The following is a 22,463-nucleotide window of genomic DNA, read 5'->3' as shown; positions in this document are numbered from 1 at the left end:
AGCAGAACGCCGAGCCCCGATCTTACTAATGATCAGCGGGAAAGAACGAACGATTCCTTGCTGCCCGCACTCTAGTAAGATGAACCCGGCCGGCCGAGGTCCTATCTGCCGGCATTGCGCATTCAAGTAGAAAATTACCTGCCCCCACCACCAGCAAGCTACACCGACCGATTTCACTTCCAAAGGAACCCATAACAGGACCATTCTATAGTTGCTCTGTTGCTTGCAACGATCGGCCAGAGAGCCGATTGTCCCTTACCGCATGCCTCTGGCTAGCAAAAGGCTGATGAATGCATTGCCCATAGTCGTGTGTGGCAAGTCGACGCCGGTTTCAGTTGGCCTGAAAGAAGGCATCAGACCAATTTATCAAGGTAAGGTATCGCATTAAATAATATCGCGTTAAATAACAGCATTTTCTCCTATAACGATGGAATGGCTAATGGTTGAAAGCACTACACATCGTTCATTCGGTAGACGCGGGAGTGAGGGATATTCCATTTCTCTTGCAGAGCCTCCCCCCTCCGTCCAGGGAATGGGCGAATCTTGGGTCTCAGGAATACGGTAAAACTGTGCACGCAGTGGTGGTGGGGGGCGGATATGGCGACCCGGAATTTGAACAGCTTCGAAATGCTAGCGAGGGAAAAAGCAGAGTTCCGTGGCTACGTCATGACGTCACTAGAGATATCGACCCAAGAAGACCTAGACCTAAGGTTGGGATCGAATACGGGGAACAGCTAGCGACGAGAATCGTGGACTGCCTGCAGGAATTAGAGAAGAGCGGAAAAATGAACTCCGATGGGATCTATTGGTTTTAAGCGAATTCCTAATAAGACAAAGACGGGATTCAAACTTGATCTGAGTTGGACCTTGTATTGGAATGTAACAGTCTGGCCACAGATGCTTCGTATCAAAGCTGGGTAAATGGAAATGAATCTGGTATCTAGTATGAAGAAACCATCTGTAAAGCTGAAAGAAGGCTGTCATGATGGTTCGGGTAGTTCTCGGCCTTGCTGTCAGAATGCTATGTCTGGCTGAAGTAATGTGTAAAATACTGGGAGGTATACCTATTTTTTCGCGACATGCGCCCAATGGCAAGTCCCACAAAGAAGACAATTGAAAGAAAAGGAATATAGGTGATTGAATGGAATGAAAAGTTATGGGCGAGACTGGATATGTCCCAAAAATACAGCTAAGCGACAGCAACGGTATCTATATTGGCACGGATTTCTGATAGTAGCTGTTGTCGCATACAGGACAGAATATCACCAAAGTACAAAAGCGAAAAGAAATTGAAATCAAGGGGGTAGTATGTAGTTGTTGTTGAGATGAGGGGATAGGATCTAGAAGAAGCGATAGGCGTATGCTAGCAATTCAGTAATAATAAAGATGTCTAACAATCGAAGACAAACCCTGAGTGGAAGCGTGTCTTAGGGAGGACAGAGAACAACAGAAGCTCTTTGTCACATGAAATATATCAGGAAGCCTCGGCGGTATCGAAGACTGCTGAAACCTCAACAGTTGGAACGATTATATATTGTTCATGATCAAGAATTTTGCTTCTAAATCCCTGCGCAAGAAAAAGGGGTAGGAAACTTATTTCCAAGCAGAAACGTTCTTCTTGACAAACTCCTCCCAAGTGGTAGGCTTAGAATCGAGAAGTTCCAGGCTGGGCTCAAGGGGCTCTCCCAGGTAGTAACCGGGCTCCTCCACGAACAGCTGGTTTTCGAGATATTCATCTGCAATAGCAGGGGGAAGGGAAGCCTTGTACTGCTCAGCAGAAACCTGGACGAAGGAGGCCTTCTTGCCAGTAACACGAGAGAAAGTGTCGACAATCTCCTGGGGAGTGTAGTACGCAGAAGCGGCCAGAACCTGCTTGTTCTTCAGCTCACCAGCGTGCTTGAGGGCAACCTTGGTGAAAAGGCCTGTGGAGGATATGTTAGTTGTTTGCCGAGGAAGGATAGTCGGACAGAAAATAACATACCGGTATCCTGAGCGGCATCGAAGAGGGGGAACTTGGCCTTGTTACCAACGGGATAGTAGAGAGTGTAGGAGCCATCGTCGGAGCGGGTGAGCATCTGGGTGTAGTTGCTCATGTAGTATCCAGGAAGAACGAAGCTGCATCCGATTCCGGAGGCACGGATGTACTTCTCGACATTGGCCTTGCTGTCGAAATGAGGGACTTTGGTGAGGCGGCCGTTGGTCTCTTCCTTGACGTGGTGGAGGGAGGAGAAAATCAAGTGGGAGACGCCAACAGCCTTAGCGGCATCGGTCACATTCTTACCCTGCGCGTACTCAATGTCGGCATTCATGGTTTCCCAGTAGTTGGTGACGAGAAAGACAGTGTGGGAGCCCTTCAGGGCCTCGGTCAGAGACTCAGGAGAGCTAAGGTCAGCCTGGATGAGCGGGGAGCGACAACTGTCAGCATATTGTTGTGAATCTCAAGGGCATCGTCGGAGCTGTTGGCCGCGAAGTGTCCGGAAATAAAGGCCATGGGAATTCCTTACAGTGACTACCTCGACGCCACGCTTGGCGAGTTCCTGGGAAGACTTCTTGGTGGTATCGCGGGTGATACCACGGATCTTGAATTCCTTGGAGAGCTGGGCATCCGCGAGGATGGCCTCGATGACGGACCCACCTTGGTTGCCGGTGGCACCAAAAACAGTGATGAGCTTAGACATGATGGCGGGGGAGGATTTGAGGGGGAATGAGGAGTTGGAAGGTTGAGCGACTTGTGCAATTGAGTGATCTGAAAGGAAGTAGAGGCGAGCGGATGATCGAGCTGTGATGTTGGAATCCAGCGGAGAGGAATGAGTTTAAACATCCTCTATACGGGCCCCGTTCCTCACCATGGACCTGGACTTCCATCGCGCCGACAGCCATGACAGTGAATTACTCTTTGGCTATGAGTAATCTCGGCGTCAAATGGGAGACCGATTGCCACATCGGCGCTGGGCGCCACCGAGCTCGGGCGCCCCGCACTTCCGTTTGGTTCAAGTGATGATAAACCTAAGTCAACTTGATAGGTCATATTCTGGCTAATGATCAATCGACGCCAAACCCACACATAACAACCTCTAGGAGCTGACGTCATCGAAGGTTGTCCCGAAGGACCGCGAGACCGAGTCTGTGCAGAGTACGGAGTACAGGGCAGTTGGGCAGTCGGGCGGTCTAGGGGGAGAAAGGCATACAAACCCGCGAGAACCCCCCACCCCCGGTCTTTTAACCTACATCCGAATCCCGACCGATTGGTAAGAGTGTAAGGCTGTTCGGGATGCACGGATCGACCATGCTTACGGCCATGGGACCGCGGTGTCGCCTCGCTGGATCCAGTCTTAGTGGATGTGGCTTCACTAGATCGTACAGATCGTGCAGATTGGCAAATACAGGGGCTGGGACAGTAAGAAACCGATTCGGGGCAAACAAAAGTGGAAATACAGGACAAGTGAGAATACGGTAATACGGTTTCCATTTACGTAAAATTACATACTCTGTGCTGTATTCAAGACCATACAAAACGGGGCATCGGGGCACGATGAAAGAAGACTTTTCACGGTGCTACCAGTAAGGTATGGTGGTACGGAATCGATTTCGACACACTGGTCTCATTCACTTTAACCCCCACTGGTAAAGGTCCACGTTGGACAACACATCTCTGAAAATATCCAGACCGTTGGTGTTTGGAGGAGCGACCGATGTCGGATATTCAGTCTCAAGGTTTGCAGGCAAATCCACATTGCTTGAGCTCGGTGGATTGAATTCAAGCACCAATGGCACCGTGAGCGCCCGAACCTGGTCTCTAATTGAAGCAGCACGATTCATCAGACGTTCTAAAATTCGCATGATCAGGCCTTCTTTTTCATATCCGGGCTGTTTCCATCGCTCGAAAACTTTCATCACGGCGGCCCATGCACGACCGGACAAAGGAGAGGTGGGCCGTGCATAAAGCTCCGACAAAACGAAAGCAAACGATTGCCACTGCGCGTGCCCTTGAAAGAGCCAAGTCCATTGCTTTGTCTTCGGGTGGGTCTCCAGCAGGTAGACGAATTCGAGGACTTCAATAGCAGTTCTGACCAGAATATCACACTGGTCGGGCAACAAGTTCGGGTCAAATCCCGGGGAATTCAGCAGCGAGAAATGAGAAACAAGCCACAGTCGTGAAACGGCAACCCGTGCGATGGTTGCAACCACCCAGTGGATTGGAATTTGGACGTCGCAGTATTGGAGATATTGGAGATCCAGTGTCGTCCGAAGCTCGTCGATTGCTCCATTGCGATTTTTAAAAAGGAGCGCATGGTCACCCTCAGTCGGATTTTTCATTTGCATGAGCTTGCAATGGGCCATCAAGATCCGACAGCGAACCAAGGTGAGAGTCATGTCTGTAAAGCCAGTCCGCTCTTGCGGAGGGTTTTCCAAATCAAGGGACCAATCACTATCGTTAAGATTCGATGGCAGTTGTGTATCGTAATCGCCTTCCCGGATCTGCGGGCTCGTCGCCTGATATTCAGATGCTTGAACATCTAACAAATAAATATACCACCAGAGCCGCCGACGCATTTCCGTCTCGAACGGACTCAATCCAAAATGACCGCCATCGCGATGGAGCCCAAGGCCTAGACCAAGTCGAGTGATTAAACCGATCATCGTCCAGACGAATCTCCCATCCTTGGGGTGGCAGGCGCATGTCAAAAAGAGAACGGCCGCTTGGACAACTATGAGCTTCTTGGTGTTTATAAAACCAGCACGCGACAGCGCCTGCTCGACGGCGAAGCGATATCGTTGGACTAGAATAGCGTGGTCGGTTGAAAAGTACGTCAGGCATTGCTCTCGCGTTATACTGGACACGGCGGCGAAATAAACGGCAAATGTCAAAGCCTCAGAGCCTCGGTCAAGTTGTTCGGGAGCCGTGCATGCCGTGTGAATGAGGCTTCTCAGGACCGGCTTATGAACAATCAAAATTAATGGGGCAATATTTTGTGCGAAAATATCCAATAGGACATATGCGTCTGTCGGAGTCGGGTGATAGCTTCGTAAGGAATGAGCCTGAGCATAGTATCCAAACAGGAACAAGTTACTGTTGTCGGAAGACGGGGTCAAAGTAGGCGATAAAGGGTCTTCGTCTGATGAGAGGGATGGATTCGGCGAGGGAACAGATTCAAAAAGGCCCCTGAGCTCTTTGATCTGACAGTTGCATAGGCGCCTCGTAAGCCACTTATATGGCCAGATTCATTCGCAAAGCGAAAACAATAAAAGGCTAGAGCGACATACCTGACTACCCAGATCTGTTAGAACATCATTACTAACATATTGGGATTGTCCGCTGTTCCGATCCATGAACAGCTGGCCGAATTGATGTGTCAGGGTATTTGTCGCAGACGGGGAACTTGCAGCACCAGGCTCCTCATTATGAGCCTCATTTTGCGTCTGTACCGTCTGTGCACTGCGCCTTTCCAGATCTGAAGGGTGATGTTCTGCAGGCGATGATTCAAAATTGTGATTACGATCTGGACTCTGCTGATCGACCAGCCCCTCCAGGTGGGACTTTGAAGGGACAAAGACAACATTTGATGCGCTAAGATTCTGAACTTGCCGCTCCAGGAAGCTCAATCGAGAGAAGAGATCGGCATTCTTTGGCTTTTTCGATATTTTTCGGGGCTTGCGTCCAGGCGGCGGGAATGTGCACTCAACCCCAAGTCGAACGCAGTTGTCGCACGGGCGTACTTTGCTGCATTTGACCTTTCTTCGATGGCAGTCATAGCAACTACGAGGGGGGAACGTAGAGCCGTCTCCGTGCGGTGCTTGTGAATCAATAATTTCGTCAGGTTCCTCAGCCATGTCAGCGAGTGCTAAAGGAGGAAGAAGGGATAAGAGTGTTGAAGTTTGAAGATGGTTTAGACCCGCGGCAGAAACCCCTCTCAGAAGCTGCCCCACATTGGCCCTCCCCCGTTGAGTGCCCAAGAAACGTCACGACTCGAATTGTCATACCTTTGGTTCTGGGCTCGGAGTACTGAACCCCACTAGGCTATCAAGTCCGCAGTCCCCTTCCGGCGGCATCTTTGGACGAAATAGATATTGTAAGGACGGGTGAACAGAATATTGTATTCGAGATATTTAATCAATTATAGATTTGCTGGCGTTTGCTGGTCTAGTGTCACAAGGATGCATATCTTGGCCCACTTCTCCCTCTTCTCCCCAACAGTATTGACATCTAGATATCGAAGCACTGCTAGTCGAAACACCGGAACGGAGTAATTCGATATAGCTACAAGGACCCGGAGTAGACGCCAATTTCCGCACATCCTGACAGTTATTCTGTTTTAATGGAGCTGTTGTCGGACCATTGGTGGCTAGTAAATCCACGGCAGTAGGCGGTAATGAACACGGGCTTTGATAGCCTTCCACGGCTCTCCATACTAGAATTTCAGCAGTTAGCAAGGGACAATAAGAAGGGTAGCCGATTCAATAACGGGAAACAAAACATACTCTCTCGGTGCAATACTGGTCGAGAACTGGAACCCCACGGGTTACAAAATCATAGAAGAAAAATGCGAATGTAAAGAGACCCCATGGCCAGCCTCCGGTTGCCAGCGCAAACCCACCCCGCCACAATGTATATGCACCGTAGTTGATATTGGTTGCGAGCGAGAATAATCCATCTCCATATGGCTTTCCTTTATTGGCAAGATTTTTCTTGAATCGCTGCCGCTGGAGCTCGGAGATAAGCTCTACGAGGATACCTACTGAATAAGCTAAGATGCCCGCGACCAAGGACACCTTGGACAAAACAGAACGCCAATCTTCGGACACAGGAGCTTGTGACGTCGCAGACCAAATGCCAAAGAGGATATTAGTCGAGTTGAAAACCGTATTGAAGAATCCGATGCCAAATCCCAATCCAGCCGACAGCTCCTGTTCCGAAATAAAGGCCATGTGTATCGTCTGTTTTATGCCACTGCCAAGAGACATAGCAACGAGGATCTGGTAGTAGGGTCGGAGCTGTCCATTGAGAGCAGCTGTCGCAGGTAAAGGTGTGCCATTGAGTCGAGAAACAAGCTGAGAGGCCCAGCCGCGATGTAGAAAGTTATATTGCCAGAGTGCATCTGCCAGGCGAAGTCCAACAAATATCGATTTTCCGACGGGAGACGGGGCTTTGACACGGGAGAGATTATCGTGTAATTTCTTGTCGTTCGCCATTGCAGATGACCGATGAGGACTGATTTGGTCAATAAACTGCTGAACGGAAAATTCACATAGGGTGTAGAGGATATAGACGGCCCCACCAGCAATGAAGGCCAGTCAAAATTCACTTTAACAAAGGCACGTAGCCAACCCCTATGGCTTTGTGGCTTGGCGGGGCTCGGTGCTTTGGAGCCCCGGTGTTTGATTACTGGAGTTCCGCTCGGTCACAAAATTTACACCGAGCACCGACGGCTTGATAATCTTCATTTTTAGCTCTTCTCAATCTCAAATGATGTGCAACACCATACGAGGTATTCCATGCCACTATTTTGGAGTGAACCCGAGAATCGCATTATTTAATTGTGCATAAATATCACTCATAAATATATGACAAAAAAGAGTCAGGTACTTTGACAGTGGTTTCGACTATGAGTAAGGACAATCTGCGAGCATGTCTTTGAATCATCTCTGAAGTCGATCCCATCTCTTGACCTCGACTCTTTGCACATAAGATGATGCCTCGACCTCCTCTGAGCCTTGCAAAATTCGTGCTCGGATGATCTTTCTCTCTACCTCTTTGCCCAGAGATTTGAGAAGCTCCCTGCGTAGGCCGCCTAAAGGATATCCTACCAACCCCCATATGCCTAGCCTCTTGGTTAGGATACCGTATGTAGAGATTTTGAACGACACAAAAAAAGGAGGTTGATATTTGTTTCGACCTACCAGCAACAGGCTTCAATACAAGCCCACCGATACCTTTCCCAACTCCTTTAGCCAACCCCTTGCCCCCGCCCGATTTTAGACCATCCCTGGGCTGAATGACCAAACCAGTGATTCCGTGGTACAAGCCGCCCGTGAATTCCTAGAAAAAGTTAGAATGGATCCAAGCGATGCCATGTTCATGATTCTGAGGAACACGTTGATGAAAATACACATGCGAAGGAGAAAAGGGAAGTGCCAAGCTGGATAAAGAGAGCACTCACATTTCCGGCAGCCTTCAAACCACTTCGAAGTCCAGTCAAAATTGGATTGGGTGGAATCGCATAATCGTGATATAGCTTCGGGGCATTGCGAAACCCTTTAGCCAGGGTAATAGTGATATCTGTGGGTAGCCACAAGGCCATTCTTGCGAGCTTTTTTAACCCTCTTACGCCATGCACTGTTAATTCTGACACAACTCCATGAAATCCAACGGTTGGAACGTTGCTACGGATCATTGTGGGTGCCTCCGGGTGAAGAACACTCTCTGGCTTTTCATTCAAATTCCGTGCGTCCTCATTAAGATGCTGGCAAAGATCCCTTGTTGTGGTAGTATCGATATCTCCATTGCCCTCTGTGCTGTCTGGCATTTCCTGATCTGTGCCATGATCTGTACATCCACACTGGGTTTGAGGATCGCTATGCGCGTGGGGACGGGTGAGAACGCGACGTACGGAGATCACATTCGTAACAATACCTGCGGGGGCGGTTACGAGGCCGGTGACGATATTTCCAATCGCACTGAAGAATAGCTGTTCAGGATCTCCACCGATGTCGAAGAACTCAAGATGAGCCTGAAGAACAAAGTCTCTGAATTTCTCGTGGGTGGCCACACGAACACGATGCCCTTGCTTTTTGAGCTTTTTCCCCAAAGCCACAAATGGCTGAATGTCGCCTCGAGAACCGATGACTTGAATAACAATATTTAAAGCGGGCACGGTTTGTCGGCAAACTCCTGTTCCCCTTGCGACGTCATGGTCCTTTGTTGTAGATAGTTTAAGAATGGAGTGATATCCGCACGATCTTCATCGAGCTGAATATCTATCCGACCATCACCTTTGAAATAACCTGATCAGCAGGGGCTGGTTGGTATCCTTAACAATCCTGTACTCACTGTCTTCGCACCCCCGCCTTGGATCCACCGTGCGAGTCTGGTGAACGGACATCCTTAGCAGTTCCTAGCGATGTTTCCGGTGCTATCTGATCTGTCTGTCTCTTGACAGGGCCATCCTGTGAGTTTGATGACTCGGCAGGCATGGCCAGTAGCTGTGTCTCCCAAGATCACGGGTGTTTGAGTACAGGAGGTAGGGAAGATTAGCATATGGAAAATGCGGGATCTACCTCCGGATAGGTCCTAACGGAGATCAACGAAAAGTTGTCAAAAGGTTTGAATGAGAGCGGGACCGGGGATTTAGATTGAATCGATTGATTATCGTGATGTCATGGAGCCTCATACTTGAGGCTGCTTCGGCGTCCGGTTTCCCCGTCCTTCCCCATCTTTTTAACTCAATACCAAACTGTTCTAGCTCTAAGCCGTAGAAAGAGAAGAAATTTCAAATCAAAGTCTTTGACCTCAAATGAGGCTCAGAGTGGGAGAGTGGGGAAGAATATGATCGATCCCATGATCGATTTACGGTGCAGGGGTGGAATGCTGGCAAACGCGATCGGCGGTGGCTTTGTTCACGGCGCCCCCGTTGCGGGCCTCTCGAGGCCCTCCAGGGAACCAGGTCGTACACGGTCATTCATTCCTCTTCTCCCTCATTCCACCCCTCCGACATCCCCACCTTCCGTGATGCTGCCCGTGCAGAAAAGGCCGCGAGGAGGCCGACATTACTGCTCCGCCTGCGCCAAATCTTTCTCCAAGAAGGAGCACCTCACCCGACATATACGCTCCCACACTCGCGAACAGCCTTTTCCCTGCCAATTTTGTGGCAAGCGGTTCGGTCGCAAGTCCGTCAACCTGCTTGCCTTCCATCCAGCAGCGTACTGAGTTCTTGTGTCTTCTAGTGATACCCTCACTCGCCATACCCGATCCCACCACCCTTCCCAGATCCATCCCCTCGCACAGGTTCCGGGCACGCACAAGTCAAGCCCAGGAGAAGTCTCTCAGGATTGTCTCCAGAGCGCCGCTTCCTATGTCCTCCAGGCTGGACACCCAGCCGAGCAGAATGTTTCAAGGCGAAGCTCCTACGCCTCTGGGCCGGATACAACCCAGCTAGACTCATTACCACCGTCTGCGCCTGAAATGACTGCACCCTTGGCCCTCGAGACAGTGTCTCTGTCGGACATGAGCTCCGCCGACCATGACGCCTCTCCCTTTCCTCTCCAGCCCGTCCATCCCCCGGATTCAAGAGAAATGGGACGCATTAAGGATGATGTATTCAGTGACTACTATTTCTGCTCAGACCCATCCACATGGCTGAATGCGAGAGACTTCAATCTGGAGCTAGACTCGGCCAACTTGAATGCCACCTTTTCTTTCTCTCCCGATCACCTCCAGCAAGATTTAGGCGGACGAAATGAGGTGAACATTATTGATGACCTGCATCACCCTCCAACCACAATCATATCCCACAAGGAAGACCTTGTTCGTCGGCAATGGTTCACCTTCGTGGACCCCGTTGATACCGGCGACGTGACTCCGGAGATTGAAACCGAGCAGACTCGCATCGATGAAAGCTTCCGAGAAGACTTACATAAACGCCTCTGCCGACTTCCTCCGAGTACACCACTTCCATCTGCTGACTTTTTAGTGAGTCGTGACACCTCATTATTGAATTTGAGTTCAGGACTTAACAGAAACAGAACCATTGCCTCCGCAGCTATTTTACTCGCTTTCATCCTATTTTCCCGATCCTCCATGTGCCAAGCTTCCGGTTGTCCAGGAACAACACTCTGCTGTTGATGTCCATCTGCACCGTGGGAAGCCTATTCTCAGGCTTTCCTCGTGCGGCTGTTCTTGGACAAAAGATCTTCGATCGCCTGAATAAAGCCGCGTTGGCCTCGGTGCGTATTGGGATAACGGCCCATTATCCCCTCCCGTCATGGCTCTTCCGCCTGGGCAACCATAAAAGGTCGATATCTGATAGTATGCAGTGGGAGAAATATGTATCGCGGGGCCCACAGACCGCGCTTGTGATCATTCAAGCTGCCTTAATCGGACATACGTATGCAATGTTATCAGGTGTACGTGGCGCACCTATCATCCATTCAACGGTTGTGGGCTAACAGATCCAGCAACCCTCGAATCTGTTGACTATGCAATCATTCCATGGAACCATCATCACGGTAAGCTATCTAGAGCCGCCTATCGTCAACTGGGCTTTGAATGTTAATCTGGGGCCGATAGTGGGCGAAAACATGCCGTCTCTTCAATCAAAACTTGGGGCCTCCCAGTCTCGGCGATGGTGGCGACCAGGATCTCGAAGGATCATGGAGATTATGGATCCAGAATCAAGAACAAGCAAGGTGAGTCTTCATATGAAGGATCATGAATATCCGCGCAGGATACGCGTATTAAGATGAAGCAGGGCCGTGGCAGCGCTTCACATCCACGACACTGAGTACTGCACGCTTTTAAATGTAGAGCCTCTCCTGCGACATATCGCGTGTCAAATCCTTTATATATCTCCCAGGCGGTCTTGGGAAGCCGCCACCGCCCAAGAATGGCAGGAATCTCTGAAAAATGAACCCACAGACTTGACCGATGTACGACGTACCCCATCATCTGGCCAAACATTTCTGTATCCGATGCTTGCAGAAGAACATGGGTTGAACTCCTTTGGTATCTATTGCAGACTGGAAAACATTTCAGGGTCCATCTCCGCAGCTAAAATGCTGGGTTCTTGGCCTGCTTCATCTGCCCACGCTGAAATGAGTCTATTGGAATTTCACGATACCTACCTCCGACATAGCATTGACGATGCTACTGCAGCAGACGATCCCTACAGTCTGGAAATTCTCTGGCATTCAGCTTTTATTCTCATGTCAGCTGACCTGAATCGCCTGGAGCTGGCTCTCGGGCGACAGGGCTATATGGAGTCACAACTGCACCTAGATCACGCGAAGAGTTGGGCACGATCTAGAAATGGGGCCCGCTGTGCCGCCCATGGTGCCCTTATTCTTCGAAAATCGGAAGTGGTGCCCTTGGGAAGTAATGTCGCAATTCATGTACCTCGTGTATTATACTGGGCTGCCCTGGTTTGGTATTGCTTTTTGGAGTTTGCAAGGGACCAATCCACCCAACTCGCATACGAAGACTTGCGCTTCGAAGAGTTTAACAGGCTTGGAATCAGAATTCCTGACCTACTTCTTGGGGAAGAATGGTCAGAGAGTCAACAGCCGACAGTCATGACTTCCCGCATCCTCGAAAGGCTAGTTGATCTGTTGACCCGTATAGGGCATTGGACAATTTCAAGAAAATTTGCTTCGTTGATGATTTCTCTGGTTCACAGGGATGGGAAAGTGGGATGAAAAGGGGTTACGAGTAGGGCAAGCTCGCCATTCTTTAATTGAGACTTTAAGTTCCAAATTGATGTCAATGAAATATGCAATGTATCCAGATACTGAAACGAATTAGTCGAAATAAGAGGGAGTGGCGACAGGCCTGTGTGAGACGTAAACTGGAAATAAAAATGTTGTGAATATATATGTCGTGCTGGAGGATGCTAAAAGAGATAAACAATGTGACGAATGTACAGATCTACGACAATTGGGGACCCGAGAATACCAGTTAAATAGAACAAGTGACAGATCGAGATGAAACTTGGCGCATGAGGAGTCGTGCCGTGGCAAAGAAACCACACGACCCAAGGACTACCCTGTTTCCCTCCCCAGTTTCGGTGTTTTTTCATTATTAGCGCGCATCTAATCCATTCTCTTCCCCTCGACTGGCTTTTCGAAATTGCGACTATTGGATGATAGAACGAAGAGTGTTGAAATTGACCTCGATAGAAAATCGTCAATTCAAGATATTCTCCATAAATCATCAGATCGAAGAGATCCGTATTTTTCCGAATGCCCCTAATGCCCCTAGTTTCTCATGGATCACTCAAGAGAACTAGGCAGTTTAGAAATCTCTGGCCCTACATGTGGAGTCCGTGTCTCCCAAATCCCCTTTAAGTCTGCCATATGGTTCTTTTCCCGAGCCCGAGTCTAGTCTAGTGGGGTGGCCACCCCGCAGCTGGGTTCGTCCTTGGTTATGTGGGATAAGCGGGGCTCTGCGGGGGTTATGACAAAGTCCTAGGAGCCCGAACACTGGGGGAAAAAACCAGGCTTCTGCGATGAAGCCCCTTGGCATTTAATTTATAATTTGCCCATCGTCCAAGTTTTGGGAAAGAACGCTTCAAGTGCTGGCTTTTATATTTCTAACGAGGGCAACTTTCCGCAAATATGGCGTCCAACCCCCCATCAAACTGTTGCTTTACCGGCTTCAAACATGAAGGAACTGCCACTGGAGAAATGATATCCATTGGAAACAGTCAGATATTGAACCACTTCTCGCAACAAAAGGATAATCCACTGACCCTATCGCCTTGGTACAGTTTCTACATACATTGCACGTCCGAAAGGGGATGACACGCCCCAAAAGGCTGTTCTAATCCTGAGCGATGTTTTCGGCATTTTCACCAACAGTCAGCTTATCGCTGATGATTTCGCCGCCAATGGTTATCTCGCAGTGCTCCCGGATCTATTTGCAGGTGATAAGATGGATATCAGTGACTTTGAAGCCGGTCGAATCAATATTCCTGAGTGGCTTTCCCGGAATGGCCCCGATGCCATTGATCCCAGAGTGGAATCGGTTCTGCGCCATCTGAGAGAAAGCTTGAGTGTCAAGAAGATTGCATGCGCCGGATACTGTTTTGGTGGCAAGGTGTGTACTATGCACACAAAAGCTCGTATCCGCAATGAGTAGAACCCGCCGCTGACCTTCACATTTCTTATCCTCTCTAGTATCTTGCTCGCTTTTTGAAACAAGGCAAGATTGATATCGGGTATACTGCTCATCCTTCCTTCATCTCGGATGAGGAGCTTGCCGCAATTGAGAATCCTCTCTCCATTTCCGCCGCGGGTATGTTCTTTGCATGCTTAACAGGATTCTAAAAAAAATTATTGAGCAATGAAGGCCTCCGCTAACATTCATATACAGAAACCGATCAGATCTTCACCCGTGAGTTGCGGCATAAGTCAGAGGAGATTCTCTCCAAGACAGGCCAGCACTACCAGTTGAATCTTTTTAGCGGCGTTGAGCACGGATTTGCAATCCGTAGCGATCTCACAAAGCCTAAGAATAAGTTTGGAAAGGAGCAGGCTTTCCTGCAGGCTATTGCTTGGTTTAACTTTGAGTTGAGTGTCTACGCATAAAAGGGGCCACCTGATGCGCATGGTAGAATGTGTTCTCCCTTCTATCATCAAGCTTGATATCTGCCGAAGGAGGCACTTGGTCTCTAAGGGTCCGGCTGTATCACAATAAGTAGGTGTATCGCCAAACACGACTAGATTAAAACTACAGGCGAGGATATTATATACTTTGATAAATATTCTGGACTTTCTACTCCTAATTCTTTACTACCTTTCACTATAGTGTAACATTGCAGAGAATTTGGACGATACACGGAATACAGCGATATCCATATTACCATAGGTCTTTCAAGGGTATCTCGAATGAAAAGACAGCTGGATCTTCTTAAAAACTTTTATCCTTCTCTCCGATAAGAGTACCCTTCAATCAAATTCTAGGCGTGAATGGCGCTTGCCGTTCTGGCAATGCCCATCTTTCCACCCATTCACATTTAAGAACACGATGTGCAATCAACCGCTTGTTTGGCTCAAAAGACAGCATTGATCGCAACATGTTCATAACAGTAGCTTTCTCCTCCGCATCAGATGCCGGGACTATAGCCTTCTCCGTTTCGAAGCACGTCCCGAACAAAGGCTATCACTTGAGCATTGGGTACTTCGACGAGAGAAGCTTAGCACAGTCGCTAGGAGCCAATCGCATTTCACAAATACGTTTCGCGAAAGTGACCTGTACGGCAATCGCGCGACGAATCGGTTGGATAGTCTAGATTCATAGTAGCTGCTGATGATCATTTTGGCACGGCACAAAGAATGTCGATGACCCCCGAGGCAAAAAAATGGATTTGCATAGGTATCAATAAAATGATCGACTGACGCTGAAGTGTCGTGACAGTGTGGAGTCTTCGCGGATTTATTTTGAAAATCCAAAGGCCTAGCAACGGATGCTCACTAACATGAATCAATATTTGGCCTCCGAGTTGAATATTCGGAACTTTTTAGATATGCAGAACTCATCTTCGGCCGATGTACGAGCTCACTAGCCCAAGGCTGTTCGCCACCAGGGCAACGGCTTCGGCCTATGGAATCAGGCCCGAGGCCGATCGAGACCGATCCGATGGCCACAATGACTAACCGATTCCCAAACCCGAACCTTTGAAATCCCGAAGGCTTGACTAAGCCAACTAGTCCCCACGGCCACACGGTTCGTCCCAACTTTGCATGGTTCCACAGTTCGATTTTGTTATTCTTCGTGGCTTAGGCATTGTGTCGTCGAGTAGATTAGGGATTGCTGTGGCCATCCCATTGGGAGAACTGGAATCTACCAACGGATTACTGAGGTCCGAATAGAATACCACATCCAGAAACATTTTACCGCCTCGCAGAAATAGAAAACCTACCTTGGGAATGTGTAGTAGCCTTGGACATTATAAAAGAAACGATGTCTCACTAAGTAATCGAATTCTTTATAGTTTGCGTTTCAACGATCGATTAATTGCATACCCAAACTCCTGTTCCCGCCTCTGATAGCGAAGGACGGCTGCCATGGCATCCACTACGAGTATTGAAACGGCTCCCGTCGCCTCAGTCCATCCCAACAATGACTTGGCCGCCATATCGCACAGAAAAAGCTCATCCTATCTCGAAACAAGCGACATTCCGATACCACCAGTGACAGCTAAGACCTTAGCATTGGGTGCTTTTATCTCAATTGGTGGTCTCCTCTTTGGATATGATACCGGCCAGATCTCTGGGTTCGAAAACATGTCTGACTTTGTTCAGAGATACGGCCAACAGCACGCCAATGGGGATTATTACTTCAGCAATGTCCGCTCTGGTTTAATTGTCTCCATCTTGTCCGTTGGAACCCTGATTGGCGCTTTGACAGCGGCTCCTATCGCCGATCACCTCGGTCGCAAACTGTCAATCTCCGTCTGGTGTGGTATAATCCTTATCGGTCTCATCGTGCAGATAACCGCCCCGTATGGTCATTGGTACCAGCTAGTGGTCGGCCGTTTCGTCGCAGGTCTTGGAATTGGTGCCTGTTCTTTGATTGTTCCCATGTATCAAGGTGAAAGTGCACCGCGGCATATTCGCGGTGCTATGATCAGCTGCTATCAATTGTTCGTCACCTTCGGTATTCTTTTGGCATACCTGATCAATTTGGGTACCGAGAAGCTGGAAGGATCAAGCCAGTGGAGGATCACCCTGGGCATTACTTTCGTCTTTGCTCTTTTACTGGGTATTGGTGTGGTTTTTTTCCCAGAGAGCCCTCGCTTTGAAGTCCGCCAAGGAAAGCTTGATTCTGCGCGGCGAACGATGGCAAAGCTTTACGGGATCCCAGAGAATCACATTCAAATCATTCAGGAATTGGAGGACATCACACTTCAGCTATCAGAGGAGAACCACAACGGGGTTTGGTATGAGATATTTAAAGCACCTCGGATGGCTTATCGATTATTCTTGGGGATGATGCTCCAAACTTTGCAGCAGCTGACTGGAGCGAACTATTTCTTCTACTACGTATGTTTATCTGCCCTTTTTGACTATGACGTTTTCTATACTCACAAAACTTCACAGGGAACAACCATTTTCAAGGGTGCCGGAATTTCGAATAGCTTTGTCACCCAAGTTATTCTAGGAGCTGTGAATTTCGGAACAACCTTTGGCGGCCTCTATGCTATTGAACGCTTTGGGCGTCGAAAGTCACTAATGACGGGTGCGGTCGTGATGTTCATCTGCTTCATCATATTCGCGTCCGTGGGTCACTTTTCTCTCAACGTTCAAGTTCCAGAAGCAACTCCAGGTGCAGGCAAGACTTTGGTGGTTGTCGCTTGCATCTTTATCGCAGCGTTTGCCATGACCTGGGGTCCTATGGTCTGGACCATCGTCGCAGAGCTGTATCCATCGCAATTCCGGGCAAAGGGTATGGCTCTTGCAACAGCGTCCAACTGGTTCTGGAACTTCCTGATAGGATTCTTTACTCCTTTCATCACGGACAAGATTGATTTTGCCTATGGATATGTCTTCGCAGGCTGCCTAGCTTTTGCGACATTTTCCATCTACCTTTTCGTCATCGAAGGAAAAGGCCGAACATTGGAAGAGATTGACTACATGTATGTGATGAAGGTGGCCCCGTGGCACAGTGAACAGTATCAAATCCCCCCACGGCATGAGTGGGTGGCACTCACCCCAGTAGCCCAGGAATGGGACGTGACTTGTGGCCATAACAAACGACAGTCGCAGCATACGGAGAATGTTTGATTACCGACGCTACGGGTCATGTTTTTAAGTGTGCAAATAAGTTTAGGGAAATGATGCTATCCCCTTGACTGGCAAGACGCTAACTGGTTAGCGGTAACTTTCAGTAAGGAGTTTCATTGGCCTACTGGCCCTCACCGCTTTATTACTACTTCGGAATAGCCTTAAATCTCCTATTCCTACGCACTGTCTATTCTACGTAAACTAAACAAGAACGCGCGTGTCGCATCGCATATCGTTGTACGCGCATTATGGATTTATGGGGCTTGCCTTTGGAAGAGGTTGAAGAGCCTCTAATGCATAGCTCCTCTGTAGCTCCGTCTAATGCGTCTATATCTCCTCCTCCTCCGCCTATTTCTAAGAAGGCACAGGCTACACGGCCTAATCTAGCACAGATCCTTCATGAGATACCGCATTACCACGACGTCTCGTTTAAGCCTCTTGAGGTGGCTGAACCTTTTCCTCCTACAGTCCAATTGCCGTCTGGAGTTGATATTGAAAGCTCATATAGCCTATTTTCTTTGTTTATCTCTCAAGATTTGATTACGTTATTATCAGCCAACACCAATAAATACGCAAAGGCCAAGAACGCAGGCCAATGTGGCAGAGAATGGCATGAAACTACAACTTCAGAGATTAAGATCTTTCTTGCAATCTTGATCTATATGGGAGTTCATATATCTCCTAGTGATGAAGGTTACTGGCGAGCGGATGAGGAGCCAATTCATATACCTCGCCGATTTATGGGATTGAAAAGATTTCAGCAAATCAAGCGATTCTTTCATATTGCAGATCCTGATCCTGAGGCTGCTGTGCAAGAAGCTATGCGGCTTAATCTAAAGCCAAATCAAATGTGGTGGTATAAGCTAGAGCCTTTTACATCTAGGCTTCGTACAGCCTGTTTACAACACTGGAAACCCTCAAATGCAGTCTCTATAGACGAGACAATGATTCGTGGCTTTAGACGCTCTTATCATACATTCAAAATGCCAAATAAGCCAATTCAGCAAGGATATAAGCTTTTTGCTATTGCTGACCAAGGCTATATTTTATACTGGATATGGGCAAGCCGTCAAAAGTCTCTCGTGGAGGTTACAAAACATGAGAGTTTAACTCTTACAGGGTCTATGGTTGTTCAACTAGCACAAGAAGGCCTACCATCGCAACGCAATCACTATACGATCTATATAGACAACTACTTTACTACTATTCCTCTATTCAATCATCTTCGGCAGTTAGGGATTAGTGCCTGTGGAACTACCTGTTACGAACCTCAAGAAGGCGCGGGGGCCGCAACTAATTGAGGAGCAACCGAGAACCAATCAACCCCCGGGCGCTATACATTAGCGCTATCACGTGCGACACCTGTCGCTCAGGCACGTCACCAAGAGCCCTAAGTAGAACATTCAGGAAGGCGGCTAGAAATAGCCTTCCCCTAACCGTGCTAAACTATACCCGCCTATACGATTGGACGGTTAGCCAGACGCAGGAAACGGCCACCGATCTACCGTACCCAAGACTACGCCACAACACAAGGTAACGGTAAATAAGTACGTGACCCTAGTAGTAGAAGGATAGATAGGTAGGCTGCGGCAAAGCCCACTCGGCCCCAGGCCCAACCCCGGCCCAACACCTATTTAGGTTGGGCTTTGGGCCCAGTATCCGGGCCCAGGTTCCCGAGTGTTTGCCTCCTCTAGTAGAGGAAGAGATTAGTTGTTAGCCTTAGATACACCCTTATCTTCCCTTTCTGCCTCGTTCTCTACATCGACAAAAGCCTCTTCTTCGTTATCACTAATAGGGTCGACGTTAAGTTGATCCGGGCTGTCTTCTTGAACCTCCGCTATCGCCTCAAGTTCATCCCGAGAGAAGGTCGATTGTAAGAACTACCTCTGCTTATTATCTATATCAAACTTTGTAGCGTAGAGATATATTATAAGCTCTTGGATAGTAGACGAGTTTAATCTCCCTCTACGATAGTAGTAAATATCCCGAGTAGTATTAAAGAGTCGCTCAACACTAGCGCTAGTTGCAGGTATTAAAAGAATATCCCGCGTAAGCGTAGCGATTGCTAGGAAGCGACTTTAATAGGTCTTCTAGAATTCAAGAGGGAGAGAAGCAACAGGATTTGCTTAAAAGTTAGAGGTTTTCTAGCCTAAGACTATTAAATTTAGAAATATATACCACTATCAAGATACTTAGCTATCTTATCTTTCGGCGCGTTTAGTCGATATATACTCTTATTTAGAATCATGTTAAGTCTTAATACTTTTCTAGAAGGTAGCTAGGCAATAGGGGAAGACTAGTCTTTATTATAATCCTAGTATAGTCGTAGTATATCCTTAAAGCTTTACCGGTATTGTGTGTAATATTAAGGCTCCTAGTTCTCTATAAGGAAGAATATATACTTATCTACTAGACTAAGTATTATACTAATAGTATATAGATTACTAGGAATACTATCTATCTTACTATAATAGTGCTTTAGCTTCTCCTAGCTAGCCTCAAGTACCGTAAGTATCTTTTTCTTCTATAGCACCGTCTTTCTTATAAGCTAACGAACGTATATATCGATATAGTCAAAGAGAAGGTTATATATTTTGAATATATAATAGATAGTAATATCCTAGGTTCTTAAGAGCTCGGTAGTGAACTTATAAAAGGGACAGGTAATATAAAGAAGATAGTTAATCTAACGCTACTCCTTATTATCTAGCACGAGATCAGGTCGCTCCTATTTATTATAAAAGGGTAGGAATATAGCACAGAGCTTCCGTGTATAGCGAAGTATTAGGAATATAGAGTTCTAGCGTATCTTTATATCCTAGATAGGCACAAGCTTCTTAGTACTAGTCTATAGGCTAAGAAAGGCTTCCCGGCGCTAGGAACTAGTATTTATAAAGATAGAGAGGTAACGAATCTAGAGCTATAGTGAATAATAGTCTAGGAGAGGATAGTTAGTAATAGGATAGTAAGATCGTACCTTATTTAGGGTAGCAGCAATATCTCTAGCTTCCGTATTAGCACGAGCACTCTTAGATCGCTAGTCTATCTAACGATTCTCTATCGTCTTATTTACCGGGGCAGCCTTAAGTTTACTAAGCAGCTTATTCAAACTAAGTTAAATTATATATACGAGGTAGGGTATACGGATAAGTGTTATATTATCCGTAAGATACTACTATAAGGATTTAATTAATATATCATTATTTAATACGTTATCTGTTATAATAGCAAGGACTCGATACTCGATATCGTACTTTCGTAGGATATTAAGTAATATATCACTAAGGTTAGTACTAGAATACTTCCTATATAGTAGCTCGAAACCAAGTAGAACCTCGTTATACTACTAGTCTTTATTAATAAAGTATATAGTGATTGCTATAAAGGCCTAAGTAAAGGGAGATATCTAGCAATCTAGAGCTATAAAAGCTTCGTATTGCTTAGAAGCTTCCGTAAAACCCCCTTCTGCTTATCCTTAACAGAAGTCTAAAGCCTACGCCGGATTATTCTTAGAGAGGGTATATATAGAAAGGATAGAGTAGATTAAGCTATTCGGATAAGACGGTAGAACTCTAGATGCTTAATAAGACGAAACGAAAGGCAAGCAATAGTCAAGAAATCTAGGAGTTCGATCTCCTATACCTCTTAGCTAAACTCCGGGGTTTTTGTAATAGGACCCTAGTAGAGGGTTAAATTAGCGGGATATAAGGTAAGGCCGCAAGAAAGAGGACTACGTATATTAGAACGTATAAACTTTGTAATATCTAATCTACGTACTTTTTCCCTTATTAATTAAATATATAATACAGTTTTAAGATATCTAGTGATTATAGATATTCTATATCGACTTACTAATTTAGGGTTTAAAGAGTAGGGATACTTAAGAATCTAGCTATAGCGCTTATATATAACCTTCGTAGTACTAGAAATACTATCCGCTACCTAATCGAATTACTCCTAGATAGCAGAAGGATACAGGGCTTCCTATTCTAGCTTCCTTATCCTTCTATACTCAGTTTCTAGCCACTATTACACAAATTCTTTATAAACTATCCTTGTATATAGCATATAAGCCTTTAAGCGGCCTAGGCCTACGCGTGTAAGAGAGGAGGGAATAATAGGTCGAGGAGCCGGTCGTAGAAACTCCGTATCGGATAAGTTAATTGTCTACTAACTCACTATAAGATCAGGTGTAAACAATAGTGCGTTCTCGGATACAAGATAGATAATATCTTATATAGTAATATCCTCTACTCTACTATCGTAGAAAGAAGAGGAGAACGCGTTAGAGTGTTAACTTTGAGGCATAATTAGATAAGCCGAGGAAAGAGTAGAGAGCACAAGATAGTTAGGGGCTTTAAGATAAATATACTAGGAGATTTTAGGCACTAATAGCTTATAGACTTCGAGGAATTACTCGAACTCGTTAATCTATTATCCGTAATACTATTAATCTATTATCTATATATATAATTAGCCTAGTTCTAATTAATTAGTAGGTCGGGCCCACGAAAAGCCTAAAAAGCCCGAAAAGCCTATTTAGAGCCTATTCAGAGCCTACTCAGAGCCTATCTAAAGCCTATTTAGGGCCTATCTAAAGCCTATAGACCCTATATAATATTTAACACCTAAGAAGTTAGGTCTGTTATTAGTAAATTAAACCTAGATTATAGCATATTTAGTATACGATTGATTTTTTGAAAAATGAGAATAAAATCGACAAAATTCTAAGTATTCTATTAATACTAGAAATAAGGTAGGATTAGGAGAATTAGGCATTTTAATATAGAGGGGGCTACGTAAACGGGAAAATATATATGTTTTGCGTAGCATTGAAATATATTTTCCTATATATAAATCGAATTTCCTACCACTATATAATATCTCTACTATATAACAGTTAAATATTATTATAATTAAACAAAAGTATTATTACAGATAGAGTTTAATTTAAATATAAGCAGATT

At 46.6% G+C, this 22,463-nt stretch overlaps 8 protein-coding genes across 8 annotated transcripts; 3 read left to right on the top strand and 5 right to left on the bottom strand.

Moving 5' to 3' along the window:
- Nucleotides 1–1,593: 1,593 nt before the first annotated feature.
- On the bottom strand, nucleotides 1,594–2,678 carry N7458_003694 (NmrA/HSCARG family protein; the record flags this gene model as incomplete). Its single annotated transcript, XM_056907076.1, has 3 exons — nucleotides 1,594–1,922; nucleotides 1,982–2,393; nucleotides 2,505–2,678. 3 exons carry the CDS (start codon nucleotides 2,676–2,678, stop codon nucleotides 1,594–1,596), a joined length of 915 nt encoding a protein of 304 aa, XP_056768483.1.
- Nucleotides 2,679–3,606: 928 nt separating this feature from the next.
- N7458_003693 (uncharacterized protein) lies at nucleotides 3,607–5,832 on the bottom strand (the record flags this gene model as incomplete). Its single annotated transcript, XM_056907075.1, has 2 exons — nucleotides 3,607–5,178; nucleotides 5,266–5,832. 2 exons carry the CDS (start codon nucleotides 5,830–5,832, stop codon nucleotides 3,607–3,609), a joined length of 2,139 nt encoding a protein of 712 aa, XP_056768482.1.
- Nucleotides 5,833–6,344: 512 nt separating this feature from the next.
- N7458_003692 (uncharacterized protein) lies at nucleotides 6,345–7,191 on the bottom strand (the record flags this gene model as incomplete). The annotated part of the gene is made up of 2 exons (XM_056907074.1): nucleotides 6,345–6,410; nucleotides 6,481–7,191. The coding sequence occupies 2 exons, from the start codon at nucleotides 7,189–7,191 to the stop codon at nucleotides 6,345–6,347; spliced, it is 777 nt and encodes a 258-aa protein (XP_056768481.1).
- Nucleotides 7,192–7,638: 447 nt separating this feature from the next.
- N7458_003691 (uncharacterized protein) lies at nucleotides 7,639–9,192 on the bottom strand (the record flags this gene model as incomplete). The annotated part of the gene is made up of 4 exons (XM_056907073.1): nucleotides 7,639–7,820; nucleotides 7,900–8,038; nucleotides 8,160–8,915; nucleotides 9,061–9,192. 4 exons carry the CDS (start codon nucleotides 9,190–9,192, stop codon nucleotides 7,639–7,641), a joined length of 1,209 nt encoding a protein of 402 aa, XP_056768480.1.
- Nucleotides 9,193–9,727: 535 nt separating this feature from the next.
- N7458_003690 (uncharacterized protein) lies at nucleotides 9,728–12,425 on the top strand (the record flags this gene model as incomplete). The annotated part of the gene is made up of 8 exons (XM_056907072.1): nucleotides 9,728–9,885; nucleotides 9,943–10,687; nucleotides 10,741–10,941; nucleotides 11,032–11,121; nucleotides 11,173–11,223; nucleotides 11,285–11,403; nucleotides 11,466–12,260; nucleotides 12,335–12,425. The coding sequence occupies 8 exons, from the start codon at nucleotides 9,728–9,730 to the stop codon at nucleotides 12,423–12,425; spliced, it is 2,250 nt and encodes a 749-aa protein (XP_056768479.1).
- Nucleotides 12,426–13,326: 901 nt separating this feature from the next.
- N7458_003689 (uncharacterized protein) lies at nucleotides 13,327–14,298 on the top strand (the record flags this gene model as incomplete). Its single annotated transcript, XM_056907071.1, has 4 exons — nucleotides 13,327–13,414; nucleotides 13,479–13,807; nucleotides 13,888–14,005; nucleotides 14,084–14,298. 4 exons carry the CDS (start codon nucleotides 13,327–13,329, stop codon nucleotides 14,296–14,298), a joined length of 750 nt encoding a protein of 249 aa, XP_056768478.1.
- A 1,479-nt stretch (nucleotides 14,299–15,777) lies between these two features.
- N7458_003688 (sugar porter family MFS transporter) lies at nucleotides 15,778–17,496 on the top strand (the record flags this gene model as incomplete). Its single annotated transcript, XM_056907070.1, has 1 exon — nucleotides 15,778–17,496. One exon carries the CDS (start codon nucleotides 15,778–15,780, stop codon nucleotides 17,494–17,496), a length of 1,719 nt encoding a protein of 572 aa, XP_056768477.1.
- A 1,706-nt stretch (nucleotides 17,497–19,202) lies between these two features.
- On the bottom strand, nucleotides 19,203–19,744 carry N7458_003687 (uncharacterized protein; the record flags this gene model as incomplete). The annotated part of the gene is made up of 3 exons (XM_056907069.1): nucleotides 19,203–19,314; nucleotides 19,381–19,561; nucleotides 19,675–19,744. 3 exons carry the CDS (start codon nucleotides 19,742–19,744, stop codon nucleotides 19,203–19,205), a joined length of 363 nt encoding a protein of 120 aa, XP_056768476.1.
- Between the last annotated feature and the right edge of the window lie 2,719 nt (nucleotides 19,745–22,463).

The sequence above is a fragment of the Penicillium daleae genome (genome assembly GCF_028827525.1).
Source record: "Penicillium daleae strain IBT 16125 chromosome Unknown utg000003l_segment0_segment0, whole genome shotgun sequence".
Taxonomy (NCBI): domain Eukaryota; kingdom Fungi; phylum Ascomycota; class Eurotiomycetes; order Eurotiales; family Aspergillaceae; genus Penicillium; species Penicillium daleae.
This window is presented reverse-complemented; position numbering and strand designations above follow the sequence as displayed.